The following is a 15828-nucleotide window of genomic DNA, read 5'->3' on the forward strand; positions in this document are numbered from 1 at the left end:
AAAGCCTTCATTAGAGGACAGATAATAACTTATGTAACTAAGATGAAAAAGGATTACAATCGGGAAATAGAGCAGTTGGAAAGGGAGATAGTAAGTACAGAAAAGGAATTAGTAAAAAGGGATGATATAATGAAAAGGAGATAATTGGCAGACAAAAAATAAATAAAATATGAAACATTACAAATGTATAAGGTGGAGAAGAACATAATGAAAATAAATCAAACGTATTACGAACTGGGAGTGAAAAAAAACACATAAAATATTACCCTGGCAACATCAAACAGAACAAGCTAAAAGAAGTGTATTGGCATCAAGGAAAAAGGACAAACAAATTACATATAACCCAACAGAGATTAATGAAAACTTTAAGGAATTTTATGAACAATTATACCAAACTGAGAATGAGGGGAAAGATGATAAAATAGAGGAATTTTTAGCTAAAATTGAACTGCCAAAATTGCAAGAAGAGGAACAAAACAAACTAATAAATCCATTTGAAACAGAGGAAGTATAGGATATATTAAAAAAGCTGCTGAACAATAAACCACCAGGAGAGGATGGATTTCAAATAGAATTTTATAAAACATTTAAAGAGTTATTAATTCCTCCTCTCCTGGAAGTAATGAACCAGGTAGAAAAAACACAAAATTTGCCAGATTCATGTAAGACAGCAATAATTACAGTAATACCAAAGACGGGGAAGGATCCATCAACACCAGCATCATATAGACCAATATCCCTACTTAACTCAGATTTTAAGATAATAGCAAAATTATTAGCAAATAGATTGGGCGATTGTGTACCAAAAATAGTAAAACAAGATCAAACTGGATTTATTAAGACAAGATGAACACCAGATAATGTCTGTAAACTTATTAATCTAATTTATGCAGTTCAAGGAAATAAGAAACCAACAGTGGCTGTTGCTTTAGATGCAGAAAAAGCCTTTGACAGAGTAGAGTAGAACTACTTATTTAAAGTATTACAGAAGTTCAATCTACCAGAAAAATATACAAATTGGATTAAAGCATTGTATAATGGACCATTGGCAAATGAACGTATCGAATCAATTTAAATTAAGTAGGTCAACTAGACAGAGATGTCCATTATCCCCCTCATTGTTTGCCTTAGCAATAGAACCATTAGCAGAACTGATAAGAACAGAAAATAAAACAAAAGGGATAAAAATAAAGGAGAAGGAGTATAAAATCAGCTTATTTACAGATGACATCATAGTATACCTAACAGAACCACAAATATCAATAAAAGAATTACATATGAAATTGAAGGAGTATGGAAAAATATCGGGGTACAAGATCAACACAAATAAAAGTGAAGTGATGCCAAAGAGTAATGCGGATTATACAGAATTTAAAAAAGAATCACCATTTAAATGGCAAGCACAAGCAATTTGATACCTAGGGATCAGGTTAGATAATAACTTAAGGCACATGTACAAACTAAATTATCAGCCACTAATAAAGAAATTGCAGGAAGACTTAGAACATTGGAAAGAATTACCGCTAACGTTGATAGGGAGGGTAAACTGCATTAAAACAAAAGTGTTCCCAAGGATACAATTCTTATTTCAAATGTTACCAATTCCCTTAACAGAATTTTTTTCAAATGAACTAAAGAGAATAAGGAAATTTTTGTGGTAAAGGAAGAAACCGAGGGTAGTGTTAGATAAATTAACAGAGAGGTATAACCAAGGTGGTTTGCAGTTACCAAACTTTAGAAATTATTATAGAGCTGCACAATTAAGGTATTTATCAGATTCTTACCAGACAAGGGAAAAACCAGACTGGACTAAGATAGAACTAGATAAAATAGGTGAGAAGGTACCGGAACATATACTTTATTGTTGGAATGAAAAACTGGTGCAATATAAAAGCTCATCAGTATTGCATCATTGACTTAATACATGGAAGAAGATCCACTTAGAAAGGAAAAAAACCGAATTACCAAATACCAAAATTATTATTGATGCAAATTCCACTAATCCCTTTTACAATAGATAACCTTTCCTTTAGAGAATGGGAGAGAAAAGGAATCAAAAGAATAGAAAATTGTTTTTGGGAAATAATTTACTAACATTTGAACAGTTGAAGTACAAATATGGAATAACTCATGGTACAATGTTTGCATATCATCAATTGAAATCTTATTTAAAGGATAAATTGGGAAACAGATTGAGATTACCTGAAGGAAGCACTAAGTGGGAAAAGGATTTAAACATAAAGATAAAAAAATGAAGCATGGGAAAAGTTATGTTCTGGAACAATGAAGAATACAATAAACACAAGGTTACACATGATACAGTATAATTGGTTACACAGGTTATATATCACTCCTCAAAAATTAAAAGAATGGGATTAAACATTATCGGATAAATGTTTTCACTGTAAGAAGGAAATGGAAACAACAGTACACGCAATTTGGGCATTTACAAAAGTGAATACATTTTGTGAAGAACTAAATCAGATACTAAATAAAATTACAAAAAATAACATACCAAAAAAACCAGAGATCTTTCTTTTAAGTTACATAAGAAGAAAAGAATTAGGCCTCAAATTGGATAAAGCAAAAAAAATCATTATGATAGCCTTAGCAGTAGCAAAAAAATGTATAATGTCAACTTGGAAAATGGAAGAGAGCATAAGAATACAGCAATGGTACATGGAAATAAATAAATGTATTCCATTGGAAAAAATAATATATAATTTAAAAATATAGTCACATTGTTTGAACAAATTTGGGAACATACATGGTACATAACAGAGAGAGCTTGCCTAGGACCTCCACCCCCTAAAATGAAAATGATAAGAAGACAAAACGACTTGATCTAGTGTGTAACAAATAGATGACACATTTTTCTTGTTTATTTTCCTTTGAGTGAAGATATTGTTTTATGGTTTTATTGTATTGTATATGTTGAATATTTATGGGTTTTGGAGTGAGGGAGGAAGAAGGGAGAGAGGGAAAGGGAGAAAATGCCACTGTGTAAATTTAATGAGAAATGTTTGTACATATTTTGATTGATATGGTTCACAGTGTGAAAAAGAAAAAAAATTAATAAAAAGAAACAATTCCACTACCACTTCCTACCACATGTGCTTAAATGTTACACAACTTCAGGCAATTGAGATTAGGTGGTTAAAAGAAAATTCCAGAAATCAGCCCTCCATCAATGACTTACAAAACAAAAAAAAAGCATTTTACAGCATTACCAACTGTAAACCAGACATTTATGGCACTATCCTTAAGTATAACCAGTTGTTGTATGGTTTCCCATAAAAGTTCCCTCAAAAAAACTTGATAAGTAACTGCATCCAGAAACTACTGCAGATGCTTATTTGTGACTTTGATGCCATCCAATGAACAATTTAAACTGTTCTAACTGCTCCAAACACAAATATTCTCTCCATTTCATTTGCTCATATCATTCATCCAAAGAATGGCAGGTTCTTTTTCAACAATGCAAATCTAGCGAACAAAGCATCTTCAAGTTATCCTTGCTGTCTATGAAATTTTGTGATCTTAAATAGCACCAGAGAAAGATCAACTCATTTATGATGTCAACCCCAGACAGATACAGTAAATACGAACTAAATTTACCACAAATTACAAAAGTGATGATACCTTCTCCCCACACTCCACCTCTTGTTGAATCCTGCCATTTTAATGTTATTATGTGTTGCATTACAAGTGCCTAGTTTTTCTTATTGTAGCAAGATCACCTTGTACTTACAGCAATTTGTCATTCATACATAGTAAGCACACACAGGAATATGCATGTGCAAGCTTAGCTTAAAAGAGACTATTGGATTAACAAATAACAATTTCAGCCTGTTAAATCTAAACTATTTTGTTTTACATATTCTTTAAAGGAATATTCTATTCCTCACTAACTTTCAGTCTTCATATCATGAAAATGACCTGCCATTTGGTAAATTTCACAGGAAAATTTATTTTCTTCACTGTCAGAACATTCAATGTATTCCATTAATAAAAATGCATTGAAATCTAGGACCTTCCAAAAACCAACCAAACCCAGAATGTCAACCATCAGGAACATAAAGATCTTAGGGTACATAGGGGCAGGACCAGCAACTCACTGTCCACCAGAATACACGCCATCCCATCTTAGAAATATTTTGCTGTTTCCTTCTTTGCTGCTGGATCGAAATCCTACCACTTCCCACCCAAGAATATGGTGCGAATACTTTCACCAGAAGGACTGAGGCAGTTTATATTAGTGCCACACCATGGCCTTTGAAGGTAATAACTGTTGGTTTTGCCAAAGATAATTTAAAAAAAATGATGACAAGCAGAAGGTTTTCATCAAGATTACAGATCGTTTCTAATTAAAGCAGATCAAATAATTTTACTGCACCTTGCTGAGCTTGGAAGCCAAGGGGTCAGAGGATTCTTTCCGTTGCGTGTTACCCATTGCAGCCAATAAGCTGAGCTGAAACTGGTCCTCTTTGGAGGTCATTTCATTCTTGGCCATCAGCTGCATGAAGGAAATGGGATCATCTGCCTGCACAATTACATTACGTTTTTCAGACTGTTTCTAATTGGAGCAAAAGAAGAAAAAAAATAATCAGGACACATTTAAACATTATTCAACAGTATTAAGTTTATCTAAAGCACAATGAAAACTCAAAGTACACTCCTGGTGAACTGGAATCACCCCAGAACCAACAGGATGTGGAAACTTTGGAAAGGATGCAGAAGAGATTTACTGGAATGTTGTTTTGTTGGTATGAGCAACAAGGAGAGGTTGGACAAAGGAGAGTTGTTTTTTCTGGATTAGGGCAAGTTTTTTTTAAAAATGCACAGAAAGTGGTAGATATCTGGAACAGGTTGCCAGCAGCAGTGGTGGAACCAGACTCTATTTAAGAGACTTCTAGATGTTCACAGGAATATTCAGTGAATGTAAAGCGCAGGCAGATTTAGTTTAATTTGACAAGGTGTTTGAGCACAGAAATCATGGACTGAAGTGCCTTTTTCAGTGCTGTCCTGTTCCACATTCAATCCAAATCAGCATAATTATCAATGAAAGATATTTCTCTTATCTAGTTGAATGTCTAAGAACAAAAAATGTAATGAATGGAGGATAGTTTATCTTCAAAACTATTTAAAGGCATGTCCATAGTTTTTACTGTTTTAATATTTTTGTTGGACTGAAGCATCTCAAGCCACTTGATCAAGGAATTTTTGAACAATGAGTGAAACATTTCAAAGGTTCAAAGGCATTACAGAATAGATGTAGAGAGGTTGTTTCCCATGGCAATAGAGTTTAAGACAAGAAAGTAGACTTCAGGATTAAAGGGCATCCACTTTTGAATAGATACATGGAGGAATTTTTTAGCCAGAGGGTGATGAATCTGTGGAATTGTTGCCACAGAAGGTTGTGGAGGTCAAGTTGCTGGGTGTATTTAAGAGAGCTATAGATAGGATTTTAATCATCCAGTGAATCAAAGATTATGAGTAGAAGGCCAGGTAGTGGGGCTGAATGGGAAAATAATCAGCTCATGATTGATGGTCTGACAGCCTAGTTCTGCTCCAATGTCTAAAGGTTTTGTCTCACAGATTTTGGGAGTTATTTATGAATTTTCCAAGAGCAAATTTCCATTACCAGAATGGTTATAACAGGGGGATCATCTGTAATAACCACTTTTGTCCACTGCATGTGTACTCATAAGGGAATAACCAACAGAACATCCATAACAACTATGAATCAGAGACTTGCAATGACAACATTACCTTCTGAGAAAGTTTCTCTTCTTCCAATTTGGCTGAAAGCATTTGAGAGAGGGATTTTCTACATTCTTTGTTGAAAATATTACTCATCAACGGGGAGCACTCTGAAAGAACTTTAAGGCAGAGTGAGATACGGTCCACATCATCATCAGTAATTGGTTTCTTTGGGAGTGATGATTTACCAAGATGTAAAATGGTAGCCATAATTAGCATGGACTCTGCAATAAAACTCTGCCAAAAAAAATTAAAAAACCCAAGAATTAATACTAGAACCATAGTAAATAGTTCAATTTCTGCACCAACTGCACATTCTTGATCTATTTCTTGATTTTAGTGGTGCCCAACCATTTGTCAATTCATCCAAAACGTACTCTACCAAATATCCACCACCCTCCACATCACACCCAGATTTGTTCTCTCTCTTCCTTTTCAACTAAATACCCTGAAATCTTGATAATTTTGGATGATGAGTACAAACAGATTCATAATCTCTGCAGTAACCTCCTTAATTCCTTGAAAAATAAGCCATTAGCTCCAGACTTTTTGTTGACTTTTAATGACACAAGTATCCTTGAGATGTACCAGAATACCTTCACTTCTCAACTCCGAGATGCTGATAGAAACAGTGATCAACATCGGCCACAACAATGCTCAAATCACTCCTCTTTCCCACCAAATTTGAAATCCCAGTCCAGATATAGGATCTCAACCTGAAATATTGACTATTTCTCTCCACGGATGCTGCTTGTCCTGCTGTGTTCTTCCAGCCTCTGTTTGCTTGAAATTCCAACTGCATAAATTCCTTTCTTTTTCTTGTCAAATCACTGTTGCCTTATTCATTCATCTTACCTGCTCCACCCTTCAAGAACCAGCAAGAATTAGAGCAAACCTGGAGAAGATAATATCCCTTTTCCCCAGATTTTAAACTTAAACAGGTCAAATATGAATTTTTTCCAATGTCTAATTTTACAAAAAAAATCTGATAATTAACAAATACATTTTGAAAATAATGAACCAGTTAAATATTCTTTCAACTTCATATTTTAAAAACATATTTCAGTTTCAAGCACCTCAAGTCTGATTTCCTGTTGATCTTTCAAAACAATCCTAATTATTACTTACATTTTGTTTCTTTTTATCCTGCACAAGTGCCATATAACGTAAAGCTATCTTGGTCAATGTAGTCGCAAGGGCACCAGCCACAAAGAAATCCCCATCCAGCAGGAATCCTCGCAGCGGTGGTCTTTAAGAATACATAAATATTTATTTAAAATTAACATATCCCAAAAATGTGGATTAATTAATCATTATGCCTCAGACTGCTCAAACTACAGGGGAATCACGTTGCTCTCCATTGCAGGCAAAATCTTCGCTAGGATTCTACTAAATAGAATAATACCTAGTGTCGCCGAGAATATTCTCCCAGAATCACAGTGCGGCTTTCGCGCAAACAGAGGAACCACTGACATGGTCTTTGTCCTCAGACAGCTCCAAGAAAAGTGCAGAGAACAAAACAAAGGACTCTACATCACCTTTGTTGACCTCACCAAAGCCTTCGACACCGTGAGCAGGAAAGGGCTTTGGCAAATACTAGAGCGCATCGGATGTCCCCCAAAGTTCCTCAACATGATTATCCAACTGCACGAAAACCAACAAGGTCGGGTCAGATACAGCAATGAGCTCTCTGAACCCTTCTCCATTAACAATGGCGTGAAGCAAGGCTGTGTTCTCGCACCAACCCTCTTTTCAATCTTCTTCAGCATGATGCTGAACCAAGCCATGAAAGACCCCAACAATGAAGACGCTGTTTACATCCGGTACCGCACAGATGGCAGTCTCTTCAATCTGAGGCGCCTGCAAGCTCACACCAAGACACAAGAGAAACTTGTCCGTGAACTACTCTTTGCAGATGATGCCGCTTTAGTTGCCCATTCAGAGCCAGCTCTTCAGCGCTTGACGTCCTGCTTTGCGGAAACTGCCAAAATGTTTGGCCTGGAAGTCAGCCTGAAGAAAACTGAGGTCCTCCATCAGCCAGCTCCCCACCATGACTACCAGCCCCCCCACATCTCCATCGGGCACACAAAACTCAAAACGGTCAACCAGTTTACCTATCTCGGCTGCACCATTTCATCAGATGCAAGGATCGACAATGAGATAGACAACAGACTCGCCAAGGCAAATAGCGCCTTTGGAAGACTACACAAAAGAGTCTGGAAAAACAACCAACTGAAAAACCTCACAAAGATAAGCGTATACAGAGCCGTTGTCATACCCACACTCCTGTTCGGCTCCGAATCATGGGTCCTCTACCGGCACCACCTACGGCTCCTAGAACGCTTCCACCAGCGTTGTCTCCGCTCCATCCTCAACATCCATTGGAGCGCTCACACCCCTAACGTCGAGGTACTCGAGATGGCAGAGGTCGACAGCATCGAGTCCACGCTGCTGAAGATCCAGCTGCGCTGGATGGGTCACGTCTCCAGAATGGAGGACCATCGCCTTCCCAAGATCGTATTATATGGCGAGCTCTCCACTGGCCACCGTGACAGAGGTGCACCAAAGAAAAGGTACAAGGACTGCCTAAAGAAATCTCTTGGTGCCTGCCACATTGACCACCGCCAGTGGGCTGATAACGCCTCAAACCGTGCATCTTGGCGCCTCACAGTTTGGCGGGCAGCAGCCTCCTTTGAAGAAGACCGCAGAGCCCACTTCACTGACAAAAGGCAAAGGAGGAAAAACCCAACACCCAACCCCAACCAACCAATTTTCCCTTGCAACCGCTGCAATCGTGTCTGCCTGTCCCGCATCGGACTGGTCAGCCACAAACGAGCCTGCAGCTGACGTGGACTTTTTACCCCCTCCATAAATCTTCGTCCGCGAAGCCAAGCCAAAGAAAATGCCTCTCTAAACAAGATTTAAAAAGAAAATATTGCAAATTTAAATTATCAAAGATGTACTGTTTTTCCACACAACAAACATGAAAACAGATTAAAATTCTTACTTAAATGCACATTTGGTGGAGAATTATAATATAAAGCATCCATTCAAAAAATTTGTGTGCAATGCAAGCCAGAAAAGTACAAAAGCAATTTTTATCGTCCCTCAAATCTTACTTTTTCCTAAATTGCTCTTATAAAAACAATGAAAAATAGTGTTTAAACCACCAATTAAATCAAAATTATTCCAACAAGACAAAATTTGTATTAACACACTTGTATGCTTATAACTGTTTTCAAGTGAATTTGCATCATTAACCACAATTTCAGTATCTCCTCCAAAATTAATTGTGCTCAACAGACAAATTTGAAAAGATTAATTCAACAATGATTCTAAATTGCAATGAAAAAAATTCTACTTCACCCTTTGGACTCCTGTTTTCTGTGTTACAGAGTTCTGTGTTGTGTATTGACCTATGTGTTGTGTGGTTTTATGTTAAAAAGTGAGTTTGCCTTAGAGAGCCAAGGTGAAGGTGGACTGCTGAGAGAGTGGGAGATGGACTGAGCATGTGCAGAAAATGATCTAAAAATTTCTGGACTTGAACGATAAACCACCACTGGGTGGTGCTGTGGAGTGGAAGGTGGCCCAGAGTATGAGTCATGGTCTGGAGGACAGTTTAGAATGTTGGGATTTCAAAAAGGTTGAACATTTTGAAGGCAGCCAGAAGGATCCAGACCAAGTCAGTTGTTCCTCTCTCTGCAAGCAACTCAAGACAACTTCCAATTTTGTGCTCTCTCTCTCTCTCAAAGATCTTTTGGCTTCAGTTTACCAAACAAACTGAATTTTGCTTATGATCTTTGCTTCAGTTGAGATTGAAGTTTTGTGAGTCTTGTGTGTTCTGTTTGTTTTTATGTCTAAGTTTTTCTGTGGGCTAGCTGGAAATATAACTTAGACTTTAATTACATATGTTATATTTAGGGTGAGGAATTTATTAGTTTTACACTGTTATAGAAATTTGCATAGTAACCAGTGGGCATTGTTATAAAAGGGGGGGGATGTTTGAATTAAAGGTTGAAGGTGAATTTTTGTTAATAATTGTTCATCTTTACCCCTGTGTGATATGCCTTCATTGTGGTTGCTGGTTTGATCTTGTAACATCTGGAACTGATTTTATATGCAACCACTAGCTGGTTCATACTGATTTTTAACCTTTCATACTGTAGTTTACCTATGGCCCCAGCTAAGAGTATATATTAGGAAAGGTTAAAAATGACCATAGTCTAAAGGGTTAAATCCAGAAGTTTGCACAAATGTGGGATAAGAACTCCAGAATGCACGTGCTCATATTTATCGATTTTGTGACCAAATCTTCAAATGATTGTTTTGGCGGATGGGAGACCCCTCATATCAGATTCAGTTTCAGAATTAAGTGCTTGCCTCAAATCTTTTAACATGATGCAATTAAAATATGCTTTAAAAATATTACAACAGTACCTATCTTCATCCTTTTTGGAAAGCCTTGCACTAAGAGCGCTCTGAGTTGCATAGGTTCCCATCTCTGTCACAAGTTTTTGTGTTGGAACCACTTGAACATCATCATCCACCTTCAGCTCACCAGTTTCCTTCTTGATCTCAGAATCAACTATTGGAATCTAGTGCAGGAATCAGAAAACACGTACAACTTGATTTGTTATCAAGTGTCCATGAGCACTTCAGTGATTTCAATCCTCCATTCCTGCACAATTGTGTTTTTTTTTAAAAGAAGGGAAAATCACAATAAGAATCACTTTTTAAGTTTCACAGAAAAGGATTCCTTTAACAATATTTTTCAGGTGACCTTCTTCGAAGCTGTTTTCTCCTTTGCAATCATAGTTCAAGAAAATGGATGACTAACTTGAAGATTTTGTGTATGCCGGAAATGAATACATTTCAATTGAATTCACAATATTAATAGGTAATTTTCTGCAATCAGATACAATTTTTAATTATTCAATTGATTTTTGTCTGCTTCTATTTCCATTTTCCAATATTACTTAATTCAGAGATTGGGCTTGGTTGAGCAACTCACCATCTGAATTTAGAAAGCGAGGGGAGGAGACTCAGAGCTTCTCCACAGGATTCTACCACCCAGTCCAACTACCGACGGCGCTCTACAGGCTTTGAACGGCCTGTTAATAGAGTTGATGGTTGTTTATTTAAAAAGCTGTGGCCTCTGGGCCTGGGCCTAAGATGTTTGGCAGCAGCCTCAAGGGGTTGCAGACTCTGGGGAAGCAAAGGAACTGGCAGAGGGCACCAGAAAATAGGGAGACCTTTTGAGAAGAAGCAGCAGAGGAGACAACCCACAGCACAGTAGCCATAGCAGCAGACCAGTGAGGGCATTTGTGGCTGAAGAACACACAGGTGGGAGTGGGGTATTGGTGACTCGAGGCGAGGAACCCAGGCAGGCTGTGAGCTGCTGGAAACTGCTGTCAAAGGACCACACCATGCTGTAGACAGCTGGAGACAGGTAACAGAATCGGGATGAGAGAAGGTGCTGAAGACTTCATGATCTTATCAGAGTTTCAATCTGGAGCTTGGGTTGCCGATGGTTTGGACTCGAGTCTGTGTGGCTGCAGAGGCTGTGAGAGTGCTGGAGGAGAATGCACAGACACTCAGGGGGACTCTATTGCTTCTCTTTCTCTGAATGTAAGAAGCACCCAGTAATTTCTCCTGATGACAAATCTGTCTGCCTCATGACAGACTAGAGCAGATTTTGTGTGATATTACACCTGTTTTATTGCATGACAATAAAGGAATCTTGAAAACTGGGTGGAAAATCTAGGTTGTTCAACATTCCATTATTTTGAAGGTATTGTTCATTTCCATGCAACTGGATTGGAGCATGGAACTCCAGAGAAGAGAAAAACATCCAAGTGTTTCTCCACACATACCTCACCTAATGACCGTCGAACTTCAGTCATTACACTCTGAATGTCGTCCTTAGAACTACAATATTCACCCAGAATCCAGAGAGCTCCCCTGTAGATCCTGTAGCAAAAACAAAACATATCAAATCAAAAAAAGCCTTAAAAATGCAGATCCTTAAAATCACAAAACATTGGAACCACTCAGCAAATCAGTCAGGATCTGGGAAATAAAGAAACAGAAACAATTTTTAGGTAGAGTTAGAACTGCATACAAAATACTCTGAGAACTGCAAGATAGCACTACTGTTTTTGTCAAGTTCAATCAATTTCACCAGATGTTTGTTTAGTTTTGAATGACCCTTTTCAAAGCACCAGAGAAGGCTTCTAGGTTAATGAAATGAAGATGTTTAAGAGTAAACAAAGTTGAATTTGGTAACATCAGACAAAAAAATTAACTCTATGACTGTGATGGCATCACAATGAATTATGAAAATATGAATGAAAGGACTGAAAAATATCCCTCTCCTTCACTGTCATCATTCAAAGTATGCTTATTTGAACTTATTCAATGGTTACAAAGACTGCTGTTTTGCTTCTATTGTTCCCAAATTCTTCAATGAATGATTTGATTGAAATATTATAATCTTTCTATTAGCTTGTTAAGCAATGTTGATGAAGATGAAAGAAAGGCACCACGTTGCTCAGCGACAATCTCCATGATTTAGATGGAAATACTTACACATTTCATACTCTAGTCCAATGTCATGATCACCTACATCCAAAAAAAATTCTTTGAATCCTAAATGAAAAGCACTAAACTGAAATATATATATTCCATCCCACAAACAATTTCAGACAAAATAAGTATCCTAATGGTAAATGAGCACAGAAACCATCCATAACACATCTAGTTTAAAATTAGAATTAGATATACACTGTACTCAAATAATTCAAGCCTGGTCTTAGAAAGGAAAGATCAGATGCACTTTAAATTGCAAAACTGAAGTACCCTGTTGATCAGCCATCATTTAAAAAGCTCAGAAATGCAATATATACATGATGAACAAAAGTCAAATTTTGCAACAAAGAAAATTAGTTACATAATAATTGCATTTTTTATTCCGCGCCAAGAAAAACCATACTAACTTGACAGATTTGATGGAATGGAACACTTCCAACATTTTCTCGACGATAACGGGACGAAGGCCATCAAACCTCTGAACAGCTTCTCGCACAAACTCTAGAACATCAGCAGCAGCTGCCTCATTGTTATCACTAAGGAATTCCATCAGCTGTGATAAAAAAATTATACATCTCAGAACAGAAATAAAATTGTCTGCAACTTCCTGTTGCAACAATTAGTACACCTTGAATGGTCTTATGTTTTTAAAGAGATAGAACATCATTTTGTCATATCTTTGTACAAAAAGTAGGATATTGCTACAATTCCTTCCTTTGCTCTCTCCATCACAGGTACATTATCTTTCATTCGAAACCCTTGGGACCAGACACCTCAGAATTCAGAATTTTTCGAATAATAGTAAAGGCGGTATGTTAAGTAATTGCACTGACTTCAGATTCGTGCAGGAGTAGGGATCTCGGGCTACCAGGTAAGAGCAAGGAACAGAGTTGGGGACAGGAGGCACGGGTTGGGAGACCATTCATGTCGAAGAAATCACCTCGGGCTCCCGGCACATCGGACTGGTAGGAGCACTGTGATACAGCGCTGGGCGGGGGTGAGTCGCGTCGGGTCATGTTTGGTGCCAAATGTGAGCTTTGGTGTGCAGACAACATCCATGGGATAAAAATGTTTGGTTTTCAGAATTTCAGATAAAAGATTTTGCTCCCAAAGAGCAAAGCCTAAAGGTTCAAAAATCACAATCAAAACAAAGCAACAACACTCTGCACCCATTCAAGTAGATTGAAACACTTTTGTTTGCAAATGCTTTGAAATAGAGGGTGCCATTTTCTCAGGTATTGCAACAAAACCTTTGGCATATTTAAAGCAGATATTGACAGGTTCTTGTTTGGTAAGGATGTCAAAGGCAGGAAAATGCAGCGATGTTTGAATGGTGCAGTAGACTCAATGGGCTGAATGGCCTAATTCTGGTCTTGCATCCTATTGCATTATAAAATGCAAAATATGTTTGCACAGAACACATGACATTGCTGATCTAAAAGTTGTTAAATTGCTACTCAATGGAAACTCAACTTCAAAATAGGAATGGCTCCAAATTATTAAATGCATTATGTGGAATTCACTTAAATCATTAAGCACTGAAGGGAGTGAGCATCAGTGTTGAGGGAGTAATCTCAGTGTGTTGGTGCAAAAGTCATTTTCGGACTTCAGAGGAACAAGACCTTATCTGCTAGGTTTCCTGTCCTTGCCATGCTTCCAACTGATCATCCAGCACCCTGGATGTGGATAAGGAGAACATTAGGTTTGCCAACAAAGCCTTCACTTCTGACCATTCCATGGTCAGGTCTACCTGCCAATACAACCATATCTCAATACTTAAGTATTTTGCATTAGTCTGGACAAAAGAATATCGCACAGAACAAGTTTCCAGGATAAAAGAATAACTTGTGCTCACATACCACTGGGATAACATTTCCAGCCATATCAGGAAAACGGACACTGCATGAATGTAATGTTCTGACTAAAAGCTGCCGGTATTTATCAGTGTCTTCATGTTCCGACACATTATTTGTTTTGATAACTTCTTTCTTTAAAACTATGACAAGCTGCAGAGAACAAACATGCACAATTTGTCAAATTCAAATTTTTGACACAAGATTGACAATAATTGAAATGACAAGCTCAAAGGTCATACCTCTTCAACATTACGAGATGAAACAAGATCCAGTGCCAACTGCAATGTTTTCTTGCGTACCTCCAAATCTGTTGTGGTCAGCACTCGCAGGACATCCATCACCAAATCCTGAAAAAAAAACATTTTTTTTAATATAAACTTAGGCTTGATTTAATGTGGGGGAAATAAAGATCTTCATTTCAAAATTTCCATAAGAAATTCCTCTGTTGCCATCAGGAAAGAGGCAGAGGTGCCAGAAGACTAGTAACAACAGGTTCAGAAACAATTGCTACTCTTCCACCATCAGACTCCTAAACAAACTCAGAGACTCATTTAAAAACTTACTTTGCACATTTTTTATTATTGAATATTTATTTTCTGTATTTCAGTCTGTTTGCACTTCCTTCTTTGTTTACATTTTTCTCTTTTGTATACATATCTACAGGAAAAAGAAACTCAGGCTTGTATGTGCTGTCATTTATGTACTCTGACAATAAATTTGAACTTATTGAAAACCAAAAAAAAGGAAAGACAAGAAAGCAAAACAGGTATTTTCATGCTATTTTTCACGACAAAATTAAGCAAAAAAAAAAAAGTAGATGCCATCTTTCATGACATCATGGGATCTTTGCAGTGCTCTAAAAACAATCAAGCTCTTAGGGTTGATGGGTCACCATTATTGAGATGCAGAAACATGGGAAACAATTTCAGTTTGAAAACATTAATTGCCACATTGGCTTATTATGGATTTTGATCACTACACACGAAACAATAAAAGCATAATGGTCACAAATTCAGCCACAAATTCTAGGCCTATTACCTGCAGCACCCTCTCATGTGTAGGATGTTCCCGAAGTTCAATCAGGCGATCAAGAACTATCAGTTTTACATTGTTGTCACTCTCCTTAATAATTAAGTCAATGTAGCACTGAGCAGCAGCCTAGAAAAAAGACAAACCAAATTTATTTGATATTCTTTCTTTTTAAAATATTTTTATTGTTTAACATACAACATGAATATAAAATTGACAATTACATAATAATTCATTTGTGTACAAGTAAACATGAACATAAAAAGTAAATGAGGAAAAATAGTAAATAAAACTACATCAATAATGCTTGAAATGCACCAAAAAATAATTGATTTAAATGATCAATACAACCATGCTAAACCTATTTATTGAAATAACTTGTACAAAATTTAAAAAACTAAAAACTAAGGACTAAAGCTAACTCTAATCTACCCCCTCACTCTAATCAAGGTTACCTTTTGAATTAATAAAAATTAATAATGTGGAATCACTGGCAACCCCTTGAGAACTGGCAAAGAACCACTGGGACATTCAATAATTATTAATTTGATATTTTGAAATGTTACCGAAGGTTTTCAGACAGAACCGTCAA

The 15828-nt window shown here is 37.0% G+C and overlaps 1 protein-coding gene across 2 annotated transcripts in view; it reads right to left on the minus strand.

Annotated features, from left to right (window-relative positions):
- copb1 (COPI coat complex subunit beta 1) overlaps window positions 1–15828 on the minus strand; it is a 45274-nt gene that overhangs the window by 11369 nt on the left and 18077 nt on the right. For both annotated transcript variants that reach the window (XM_069897609.1, XM_069897600.1), the window contains exons 8-16: window positions 15246–15365; window positions 14447–14554; window positions 14211–14357; window positions 12759–12904; window positions 11637–11733; window positions 10201–10358; window positions 6892–7012; window positions 5773–6000; window positions 4397–4576 (exon numbers count right to left, since the gene is read on the minus strand). In XM_069897609.1, the coding sequence (XP_069753710.1) occupies window positions 4397–4576; window positions 5773–6000; window positions 6892–7012; window positions 10201–10358; window positions 11637–11733; window positions 12759–12904; window positions 14211–14357; window positions 14447–14554; window positions 15246–15365 (1305 nt within the window). The remainder of the gene's footprint in view (window positions 1–4396; window positions 4577–5772; window positions 6001–6891; window positions 7013–10200; window positions 10359–11636; window positions 11734–12758; window positions 12905–14210; window positions 14358–14446; window positions 14555–15245; window positions 15366–15828) is intronic.

This window comes from Narcine bancroftii, chromosome 1 (assembly GCF_036971445.1).
Source record: "Narcine bancroftii isolate sNarBan1 chromosome 1, sNarBan1.hap1, whole genome shotgun sequence".
Taxonomy (NCBI): domain Eukaryota; kingdom Metazoa; phylum Chordata; class Chondrichthyes; order Torpediniformes; family Narcinidae; genus Narcine; species Narcine bancroftii.